This window comes from Hyaena hyaena, unplaced genomic scaffold, assembly GCF_003009895.1.
Source record: "Hyaena hyaena isolate Hyena2069 unplaced genomic scaffold, ASM300989v1 scaffold_474, whole genome shotgun sequence".
NCBI lineage: Eukaryota > Metazoa > Chordata > Mammalia > Carnivora > Hyaenidae > Hyaena > Hyaena hyaena.
Window position 1 is genome coordinate 1,338,177 of NW_024081104.1, and position 11,785 is coordinate 1,349,961.

Sequence of the window (11,785 nt, forward strand, 5' to 3'; positions counted from 1 at the left end):
CTCCTTTTCTCCTACTCAGGCCCAAGTACCTCAAAGGCAGAGCCTGTGATGTTTCCATCCTGCATCTCTTCTGTGCTCAACAAGGACCACATGCTCAACGGAAACTTGTTTGAAAGACTGAGTAACCTCTGAGTCAGCCAACTTATTTTTCTTTAAAGGTACATAAAAACTGAAAAACAGGATTTTCAGAAATTATATGGATTTCCTTCACTCAGAACGGGAGTTCAAGGGGCGCCTGGGTGGCTCAGTCAGTTAAGTGTCTGACTTCAGCTCAGGTCATGATCTCACGGTTTGTGGGTTTGAGTCCCACATCGGGTTCTGTGCTCGCAGCTCAGAGCCTGAAGCCTGTTTCAGATTCTGTGTCTCCCTCTTTCTCTGACCCTCCCCTGCTCATGCTCTGTCTCTCTCTGTCTCAAAAATAAAAACTATTTTAAAAATTTAAAAAACGGGAGTTCAAGCTTAATCAGAATGGAATTGAAATATGGAAAAACATGGCTGATGTGGTACTCAGAGACGTGCCTTTTACAAAATTCACTCTACCAGATGTCACTGATACTCTTGGATTCTTTTTCAGAGGAAAGCTGCTTCCTGTTAGTGTCTGTTTGAATACTGCAGTTTAAAAAAAAAGGGCTCACACCCATTAGGATTGCTACCATCAAAACAACAAAACACAAGTGTTGACGAGGATGTGGAGAAAGGGAACCGTCGTGCACTGCTGCTCGGGGTGTAGAATGATGCAGCCACTGTAGAAAACAGTACAGAGGTTCATCAAAATATTAAACACAATTACTTTATGACCCAGCAATTCCACTTCTGGGTGAATACACAAAGGAACTGAAAGCAGGGTCTGGAAGAGATGTTTGTACACCCATGTTCACAGTGATATTAGTTACAATCGCCAAAAGGTGGAAGCAATGCAAGTGTCCATGGCAGATGAATGGCTACAGGGAATGTGGTCCATCCATACAATAGAATAGCAAATATTACTCAGCCTTTTAAATGGAAAGAAATGCTATCACATGCTACAACACTGATAAATTCAGACGACGTTATACTCTTGTGAAATAAGCAGTCACAAAAGGACAAATACTGTTTGACTCCACTTAGATGAGGTTCCTAGAGTTGTTCCAAACATAGGAACATAGTGTAGAATGGTAGCTACCAGGATCTGGGAGAAGGGAATGAAAAGAGGTCTCAAGATGGATGGTTGTGATGGGTCCACCATATGAATACACTGAATACCACCAAACTGTACACTTAAAATGGTTGAGATGGCAAATATTATGTATATTTTACCACAGTTTTTAAAAATAATTGGAAAAAATTCAGGGCTGAAAATTGGCTTTGTGCTTTGAAAAAGGGCACCTCTTCAAGTACATTCTTAGCTTACTTGGTGAGAAAACCACACTTTGCAAATACTTCAAGGATTTGCTAACAAGATCACCAGCTGATGCTTTTCCACAGGCTGGAGGCATGGGGAAACCTACGCTTGCTTGCTTGCTTGGTTATTTATTTATTTAGTTTGTTTATTTAGTTAGGGGGTGGGGAGAGAGAAAGACAGCTGGGCAGGGACAGTTTGGAGCCTGACACAGGGCTCCATCCCACAAACCAAGGTCATGACCTGAGCTGAAATCAAGAGCCGGAGGCTCAACCAACCAGCTAAGCCACCCAGGTGCCCCAACCTAAGCCTTTAAAGGCCTTTTAACTGATTACTCCAGACCTACCAGGGTACTTAAAATCAATTGATTCGGTGCTTTAATCACACCTGCAAGATCACTTCACAGCAGCCTGTGTCTTAGTGTCTAAGTACCAAGTAGGTGTGTGAGCTGCAAATGACCACCATTTCCTTCCTCCTGCACAGCCTGCCACTCAAGAATTCACCTGAAAAGGAAGGATGGACACAGTGTGGACATAGTGTATGTAGCCTGGCTACTTGACACACTAAAAGTCATTTCAAACACTAGAATAATCCTGTTTGTAAAAACACAGACACACGTATGCTGAATATTTGAAACACAAAGAAAAAAAGTCTGGAATGAACTACCCAGACTTAACAGGTGTTTGTCTGGGAGTATGGTGGGAGTGTGGGACAAGGGAAGAGCAGGGGCTTTTATTTTCTATTTTTGTACTGACACTTGTTTTTTTTTTACTGTAAATATGGAGTATTTCTGTAACTTAACTAAAGTAATGTTTTGTAAAATCCTGGGGTGGAGAAGGCCTTTCTAATCATAACAGGACAGATAGTTTTGGCCATAGGGAACATTTTTTTTTTTTTTAATTAAAAACCTTATAACTAGGGGCGCCTGGGTGGCTCAGTCGGTTAAGCGTCCGACTTTCGCTTAGGTCATGATCTCGCGGTTCGTGGGTTTGAGCCCCGCGTCGGGCTCTGTGCTGACTGCCAGCTCAGAGCCTGGAGCCTGTTTCAGTCTGTGACTCCCGCTCTCTCTGATCCTCCCCTGCTCGCTCGCTCTCTCTCTCTCTCTCTCTCTCCCCCCTAGAAATAAATAAAACATTAAAAAAAATTTAAAAAAAAACCTTATAACTAAAAGCAAATAAGGAACTGGGAGAAAATGTTTGTGACATATCACTTCCTGAGTTGTAGGAAGCAGCCTCCATCCCATCTCCACCCACCACCAAAAAACCTGTGGGTTGTAGCACAATTGAAGAAACAGATATTAAGGGAAAGGGATTGGAGCTCAACACAGAGGCTTACAAACCTAATAAAAACAGATACAAGGGCTTACAGGCAATTTACTCATGAAAAGGCCAGGAAATATAAACGAAAACAAGGGTGGCATTTTTCATGATTAATCAAATGATTAAAAACATCCCTCCACGGGGCGCCTGGGTGGCTCAGTCTGTTAAGCGTCCGACTTCAGCTCAGGTCATGATCTCATAGTTCATGGGTTCGAGCCCCACATTGGGCTCTGTGCTGACAGCTCAGAGCCAGGAGCCTGTCTTCAGATTCTGTGTCTCCCTCTCTCTCTCTGACCCTCCCCTGCTCATGCCATCTCTATCCCTCTCTCAAAAATAAATAAAACGTTAAAAAAAAATAAACCAACAAACATCCCTCCACAGCCCTACCCCTGATGGGGAAAGTCCACCTCAGCCACAAGGAAGGCACACGGACACAAGCAAATGTACACATGCCTGCTACGGGGCCAACAAATACAGTGAAGGTGTGGGGCAAGGACAGGTGTATGACAATGAGGGGTCTGCTACGGAAGCCATACGAGGAGGCAGATGCACAGGCAGCATCCAGTCAGCAGGGACGTGGTTCTAAGCAAAGTAAGCCCTGATTTGTAAAACGAATATCCATACATGTGTATTAGAAAGAGGCTGTCAGGGGTGGGGGGAGGGCACCTGGGTGGCTCACTTGGTTAAGCGTCCAACTTTGGCTCAGATCATGGTCTCACAGTTCGTGGGTTCAAGCCCCATGTCTAGCTCTGTGCTGACAGCTTGGAGCCTGGAACCTGTTTCAGACTGTCTCCCGGTCTCTCTCAACAATAACATTTAAAAAATTCTCTATTGGGGCGCCTGGGTGGCTCAGTTGGCTAAGCGTCCAACTTCGGCTCAGGTCATGATCTCATGGTCTGTGAGTTTGAGCCCCACATCAGGCTCTGTGCTGATAGCTCAGAGCCTGGAGTCTGTTTCGGATTTTGTACCTCCCTCTCTCTCTGCCCCTCCCCTGTTCTCTCTCAAAAAAAAAATTTTTTTAATTTATTAAATAATTTTTTTTTTAATTAAAAGAGGCTAAGGGGGTGCCTAGGTGGCTCAGTCGGTTAACTGTCCAACTCTTGTTCCCGGCTCAGGTCATGATCTCGTGATTCGTGGGGCCAAGCTCTGCTGAGAGCACAGAACCTGCTTAGGATTCTTTCTCCTCTCTCTGTGCTTCCCCAACTCATGCTCTAAGATAAATAAGCATTAGAATAAAAAAAAATTTTTTAAAGAGGCTAAGAAAACACACCAAACATCACAGTAGTGATCTCTGCAGTGAGACAAAGGGCAATTTTTTACATTTCTAAGTTTTTGCATTTCCCAAATGTCCTACAATAAATTTATATTTGGGGGGAAATGATTTTAAAAATTACACACTTACTGGTCAAACCTTCAGCTCTGCTTGGGGCTGGTTGCTTCCTTTCTGGCACAATTTTTATAAGATGCCGCAGAAGCTCCTCAGTGTTCTCAGGGCTCCTGGAGTGGGGAAGCTGATGAAAAGCGGTCACTAAGAGATGGCCTCCCTCACCAGTGGGCACCTGGGAAGCTTCTCCCCAGTGAACACCTTCTGTTGACAGGCCTGGCGAGGGATCACACTCAGCCTGGCTGGGGCTCTGGAGGTACTGCCTGGGAGCCTGCAGACCCCACTCCCCAGTCCTGCTTCAGCCACTACCCCTCCAGCTTTGCCCTGGCTCGTCAACAAGCCCATGGTCCACCTGAGAATTCCAAGCACCCCAATGCCAGGTGCTGTGTGGATTCTAGTCCTATGCCCCTCCTTCTCCCACTAGGTGGCTGGGTCCCCTGCAAACAGTTTGATTTTGCAGGATTTTGGTCAATCCTAATAACAAATGAACATCCAAAAAAAAAAAAAAGCCAACAGATTCCCCACCCCCAACCCGTCAATATCTGGAAAACAGGAGTGGAAAGAGAAAACCAACCCCACCCGCAATCCCCACTTGATGTATTGAAGCCTGCGTGCGCCTCCAGGCACAGACTTGGATGGTTCAAAAACGCTGCTCTCCTGTGGGCCTCTGGGCTCAAAGTCGTGGGGGGACCCCCTCTGGCCCGGCCTTCCTCACGGCCCCTCCCTCAGGCTGCTTCACCACCTTCTCGACGCCCTGCCGCACAGCCGAGCAGGGGGCACTGACAGCGTTCTGCCTTGGGGCCCCTCCTGGCATGGGTTCACCGCCTTTTATCAACTCCACAGGGAGCCCAGTGGGGCACCCGTCTGTGCTCCCCAGCGCCCCGCGAGCCCTCGGGTCCGTGGACTTTCTGGTGTTGGAGAAGGGCTGAGAGCCGGCGGCAGGCCCCGCCGCAGGCCCGGCACCGGTAGGGCCTCTCGCCGCTGTGGAGCCGGTAGTGCTCGCTCAGCGTGTAGCTCCCGCGGAAGGCCTTGCCGCACTCGGTGCAGGCGAAGGGCGTCTCCCTGGTGCGGGTCTTCCGGTGCAGGGGGAGGCTGGGCTTCCGGCTGAAGGCCCTGCCGCATTCCCCGCACGCGAACGGCTTCTCTGGTGCAGAAGCAGCAAGGACTTGTGTTTGAAGGGCTTCCGGCACACGGGGCACTCGAACAGCCTGGCGCCCGAGGCGGCCCTGCGTGCGGCGCCGCGCGGGGGCGCCCGGGCCCCGCCGTCCTCCCGGGGGCTGTCCCCGGCGTGCAGCCTGTGGTGTTTGAGGAGCGAGGCCCCGCGGATAAAGCGCTGCCCGCACCACTGCAGGCACGCGTAGGGCCTCTCCCCGCTGTGGATGCGGCGTGCTCGCTGAGGGTGAACCTGCGGCCGAAGGCCTTGCCGCACTCGCCGCACTCGTACGGCTTGTCCCGCGCGTGGACGCGGCGGTGCGCGCCCAGCTGGGTGCTCTGCCGGAAGGCCTTGCCGCACTCGCCGCACCGGAAGGGCTTCTCCTCCGTGCGGATCAGCTGGTGTCTCAGCAGGATGGAGCTCTGCTTGAAGGCCTTGCCGCAAGCACACCTGTGCGCTCTCTCCCCAACGGCCTCCGCAGGGCCCGAGCCTGGCTGTTTTGCCTCCAGGGCACCCAGGGATACGCTAAGTTCCCCACCGGGGCCGCTTGCCTGGGGGTCGCGGGGTCGTTTATCGGGCTCATCTTCAGGACGGCCATTCCTCTCCTCAGGGAGGCGCCCCCAAACTGTGCCCAATAGTCCCAACTGCTTAGAGGACACTCTCCTCAGAGAAGACTCCTTGACCCCAGCCTCCACCCTAGAATCTGGAAGAATAAACAGGAAATGGAAAGATGACCTCACCTCTATATTCACGAAAGGAACTCTGATTTGAAGACAGAATCCTTATATCAAAGAAGTAGGGAGGTTCGGGAACTTCTCACAACAAAGAAACCGTAAAATCAGGGTTTGTATAAGAGGATCCAAAGGAAGGTTAAGCACTGTGGGAGGTTACCTCAGGAGGGAAACTCATGACCAGGGAGGGGCATCAGGAGGAGAGGGGAGGGCACAGCTTGGCCCGAAGTACTGGGGCAGAGGTAGGGGGTGGGGGGTGGCAGTCTTGATGCAGGAGTAGGGCCTGCAGTGTGTGGGGTACTGCCATCCTGTGCTTCCCTCTTCCTCTGGGCACTCACCCACAGTTCATCCACTCGGTAGACATGTTAGGGTCCTGCCTATGCAGCCGCCATGGACGACAGGCCACCTCTCCTCCCTTTCTGCAGCCTCTGCAGCCCCAAGCTCAGCCCTTGGCATGTGAGCCACAGGATGCTGGGAGAATCAAAGCAGCTCAAGGGTCTTCCCTGCTGGGTCCTCTCACACTCCCTCCCCCCCAGATCTGCCCCGACACCTCAGAGCACCAGGAAGGATATTCATGCACTTGCGTTTCTTGTACAAGTTAGTCTTGGGTGACCTTGGATGACAAGCAAGGTATTTAGTAGGAAATCTGGCCATGCTGGGAGGAGCCAAATGTATAGTCTTCCAAGCACCAGGGAACTACAAGGAGCTGTGTGAAGGCCAGGCCTTGCTGTGCCTTGCACTTACCTGGGCACAGGTAGGCTATGGTCTCTGGCTCCTCAGCCACCTGCAGAATCAAAGCCCCTGGCTCCTCCCCTTGCTCCAAGAGGGAGATCAGCGCTGGTTTGCAACAAGAAAGCCTACATGCAGGGAGGAGAGCAGCACGCGTCAGGGAGCAGGAGGAAGGAAGGATGTCCGGCTGCCTGAGGCCTCAGAGGACACACACTTGGAGTGGGTAGGGAACACCTACTTTCCCAGGAGCAGGGCAACTGAGTGGCCATGGAGGGATGAGAGGGGACCCCTCCAACTTCCCCTCCAAACATGTGAGACTTCGAATTTAGAAAGGAACCAACTCCCCCAGGAGGCCGGTGGAAGAAGCAGGGTTGTGTCTGAGCCCAGCCCCAGGATGGACAGGGAAGCCTCACCCAGTGAGGCCACGTGCCCGTAGTTCTCCAGCATCACATCCCTGTACAGCGCCCTCTGGTCAGGGGCCAGGCAACTCCACTCTATTCTTGTGAAGTACACGGCCACGTCCTCAAACACAACGGCCTCCTGCAACCACAAACCCTGCTGTCTGGGGCTATCTGGCCAGGAGATGCGAAGACACGTCAGGGATATTCAGGCCACCTGTTCAGCCCCGGGAGTCAAGGCTTCTGTATGATCACTGCTGCATTCCCAAGGTCTGGCACGGGGCGGGAGGAAGGGGATACCTCAGCACTCCCAAGGAAAAGGAAAAGTGGAACAGTCCTGTTGCCAAAGCCATGGGAGAAGTGAGGGTCTCAACCTTGGCCTAGGTAGGGGCACCCTTGAGATGCTGGTGGCCGAGCCTCCACACCTGTGGGGAGAGTTCCTGTCCTGTTCTCTGGTTCTTTGCTCTTAGGAGAGAAGCCAAAGGCTGTGTGCACCAAGAAGGTCTGACCATTCACACCAGATGGAGGCAAGTGCTGGGGAGGGACAGGGATCCTGACCTTGCTGGCTGATCCTGGAAGCTCAGGGGCTGCAGAAGACCGTGGGCGGCCTACTTCTGCCCAAAGCCTCACGAAGGAGTTGACACAGCCATTGTGAGTCTTCAAAAGGAGGAGGCTGACCCTTGGATTACAGAATCCATCCCTGTGATCCACCTGCAGAAGTGGGAGCTACATGGGTAGGCCTGGGGCCCCCTGGGAAGGTCCTCAGGGCTGAAAAGCTGAGGATGGGGATGAAGGTAGCCAAAAGGCTCAAAGGGGACACTCACCTGGAGTCTGCGCGTCGCAAGTGGCACCGCCATTCCAAGGTCCCCTTCAGGGGAAAGGCAGGCGCTGGGGGCTGTGATTGTTGAGTAGAAAGAGCCCAGGCCTAAGGCCCATCCACCCCTGTCCCTGTTTCCCAAAAGGACCACCCAGATACAGAAAAGACAGGAAAGCATAAGACATGGGGCAAGGACATCCCGGTCAGCCCAGATGACCCCTCACATCCCAAAAAGCAGCAACCTGAGGCCTGCTCACCCACACCTGTGGAGGCCACAAGGCTCCACCTCTCACTCCTGATTTTCCCAGAAATGTCTTTTGGGACCATCCTACTTAAAATGCTACCCCCGGGTGTCGGGGTGGCTCAGTCAGGTAGGAGTATGACTCAGGTTATGAGCTCACAGTTCGTGAGTTCAAGCCCTGCGTCAGGCTCCATGCTGACAGAATGGAGAGTGAAGCCTGCTTGGGATTCTCTCTTCCTCTCTCTCTGCCCTTCCCCCACATGCATGTGTGCTCTCTCTCAAAATAAACTTTAAACAAATAAAATAAAATAAAATGCTACCTCCACCCCAGAATTCCTTCCCTATCCTCATTCCCTGTTTTATTTTCATCCACAGCACCTGTTGTCTGACATAATACAGTCAACTTACTTGCTTCTTATCCACCTACGCCCATGAGATGAGGCCTGCAGTCTGGTTATTCATGCTGTACCCCCAGGCTCTGGGGGAGGGCCCGATACACAGCATGTGCTCAGCAAGGATTTGTGGCATGAATGAGTGGTTCCATGACAGTGGGTGATTCTGCAGCCAGGAAAACCACGTTGTGGACACCAGAAAATGGTCTTACTACATTACTACATGAAATAAGCAGACTATAAGCAAAAAAATAAATCTGGCAGCACACACCACAGCCCATTAACCTTAGTTTCTTTCAAAGTAGTTCTTATTTTCCTTCTCATTTTTCTGAATTCTCTAAGACTTATTGCTTATTTTCAAATATGTGGTGCAGTTGGGGAAAAATTATTTAAAAACCAATAAATACAATTCTGCTCTGGCTAGGTGTTCAGAATAGACCCTGGTCTCTGTGTCCCTTCCTCAATGGACACTTGAGCTCCTGTGTTTGGGTGGAGGTACCTAGAGTACCCTTTTCTGCGGGGCTTGAGCCTCCTAAGTAGCTGCCTCTTTGTAAAGTGATGTCCCTTTTAGGCAACAGCAGAAATCCTGCGGTTATGATGCTATGAGGTGACATCTGGCAGGAAAGTCCTTTTAACATGTGAGAGTATAAGAGGCTACACCAGATGATCTGAGAGGCTTGGTGGGTCATCTGTGCCCAGACACACAAACGGCAAATGCAAAGAGCAGAGCCATACCACCACTAGACACCGCACCGGGCTCTCTGTCCAGGGCAGTCTGTGTGGACCATTGCTGCTGCCCCTGTTGACAGAGCTACTGTCCTCCTCAACCTCACAAGACAACCAGAGCATCTTATGAGGATGAGCATCTCAAGAGAAGACCTGGCTCTCAACTCAACATATACCCCTCTCCACAGTTAGGAGGGCATGTTGCCATGCTGGTCTGTTTGCTTATTTCTGGCGAATGCATGTCCTCAGCGAGGGGCCACCTGGGTAGAGGGGAAAAGACTTAATTTTAGTTCTACCTTTGGAACCAGGGAATAAGTTAATGTGAGAAAAACAGTGCTGAGTTGAAAACAGTGGAGCAGGGGATATAATAACAAAACAGATTAGGTTCCTGCTCAGAGTCCTGAGAGAGAAAATATGAAGCAGAAGGAGAGTGCTAACTTAGATGGGGGATCAGGGAAGACTTCTTGGCTGGGGGGAGGAGAGGGATGACATTCAATTGGGGCCTGGAGGACCAGCAAGAGTCATTCTTTCCCTCCAATTTAGAATAAAACTGTTCCTCCGGGGACTGGGGCACCTTGCTCCACTCCGTCACCTACCTCCTTGGGTACTACACTGCAGCCAAGCTGGCATTCTGTTACTCAAACTAGCCAAGGCCATTCTGGTGCACTTTCCTTTGCCTACAAGGGATTAGCAAGGACTGTCAGCTACCAGGTTTCAGTTCAAATGTTAACTTCTTGGAGAGAACTTCCCTGCCCACCTACAGCCACCCCTAACTTCTTATCTCTCACAAACCTATCCTCTTGGTTCATTTTCTTCATAGCCCTTGAAATGGATGGAGCCCAGCTGGGCATAGAGCTTGCTTAATTAACATTCTACTCCACCCCCTCTCGATTGCGGTCTCTCCCAAAAAACAAAAAACGAAACAAAGCAAAAACACCCAACTTTCTTACTTGTTTGTTGCCTCTACTGCATCAATGCCTCCCTTCTATTACAAACGGATGCTCCCTGAAGCCAGGAATGTTGCCCCTCACTGCAGTGTCGCCAGCACTAGAAGGGTCCTCAGGACGAGGTAAGTAATCCGAATGCCTGTGTCCCAATGAATGAGGGAAAGGGGGAAGAACCGCACAGGGTAAAGCGTGACAGCGAAAGGGCTGACAATTGGCTAGGAAACGAGGGTGCAGGGAGAGGCAGTATTTGGGGGTGGCCAGCCGGCAACAGCTGCTCCCCAGCGGGTGCACTCAGGCAGCTGCAGGCGTGAGGCCGCGGGGGACGCAGCCCGGACAGAACTGGTCCTCTCGAGTCTCCTACCCCTGCAGCTTCAGGTCTGCGCTGTCACCCAGGCTCTGGGGAGGCAAAGCTCGGGACCAGCCCGCGCTCTTGCCGCGCCAGCCGGAGGGAACGGGACCCCGGACCCTCCCTAAGGCCCAGAACCGAAGGAAAAGCGAGGGGGCGGCGCCGGCTATCAGCGCCCCCGCGGTGCTCCGCGCGGCCTCTGTGCAGACCACAGCCTCAGCCAGGCGGGGATCGGAGAGCCACACTCACCCCACTCCGGTCCCCGCCCCGCGGCCAGGCCTACTCACCCTGGGCCGCTCTCCGGGGCCGCGCGCGGGGGGCGCCGGGAGCAGTCGGGCCGGGCCGGGCCCGCCCCCGGAAACGGGCTCCAGCGCCGCTCTAGGAGGCTCGGAGGACCACGCTCCGAGGTGGGCGCCTCCTGGCTTCTGCGGCGCGCGCCTGGTGATGGAGAGGGCCGCCGAGGGCGGGGCGCTTTTCTGGACCGGATCCCGCGTGAACCCCCAAGTCAGCCGGGCGAGCCCACTGTGGGAGTCGGGGGTCCCGACGCAGGGTCCCCAAGCCTAAGAGCAGACGCGTCCACGCGAGACCTTGAGAAAGGCCAATAGAAAATTCGAGCATCATTCCAGGCAACCGGATTCTGAAGCAGCGACCTCTCCCTTTTAACTTTTTATTTTTACAGAATTACAAAATCAAGCAAGTTGCAAAGGCAGTGTGGAGAGGGCCTGTATATCCTTTCACCTTCTTCCCCTACAGTCTGAAAAAGCTTCTCTACGATTGTGTCTTTCAAATTTTTGTGACACAGTAAAAAAAAAAATGCTTTACAGTGTGACCCAGCACACGCACAAATCGCTGCTTAGGAGTAAATGGTTACATATATAATGATTTAAAAAGAATTTAAATAAACTACTCTTATGCAATGAAATCTCTTGTTTCTCTGTACATGTTTTCTTATTTTTTAAAAAAGGGCAAAAGCAGAGACCAACTTTTTGAAGAGGGACACAATAGCCGAAAATCTAGGAGGCAGCAAAGGAGGCATCTGTATTTTTATTTGGGGGCGGGGGGGGGAGAGCCTGGCTCAGTCGGTTAAGCGTGTGACTCAACTCAGGTCATGATCTCACGGTTGGTGAGTTCGAACACCGTGTAGGGCTCTGTGCTGAGAGCCTGGAGCCTGCTTCAGATTCTGTGTCTGCCTTGCTCTCTCTCTGCCCCTCCCCTGGTCACGCT

At 51.7% G+C, this 11,785-nt stretch overlaps 1 protein-coding gene across 1 annotated transcript; it reads right to left on the reverse strand.

Annotated features, from left to right (window-relative positions):
• Positions 1–4,884: 4,884 nt before the first annotated feature.
• ZNF517 (zinc finger protein 517) lies at positions 4,885–10,839 on the reverse strand. The gene is given in 9 exon segments (XM_039254107.1): positions 4,885–5,228; positions 5,231–5,467; positions 5,470–5,937; positions 6,710–6,811; positions 6,814–6,822; positions 7,108–7,234; positions 7,651–7,803; positions 7,917–8,040; positions 10,219–10,839. Coding segments are annotated over 8 exon segments (1,458 nt in total). The 5' UTR covers positions 7,950–8,040; positions 10,219–10,839; the 3' UTR covers positions 4,885–4,899.
• Positions 10,840–11,785: the final 946 nt, after the last annotated feature.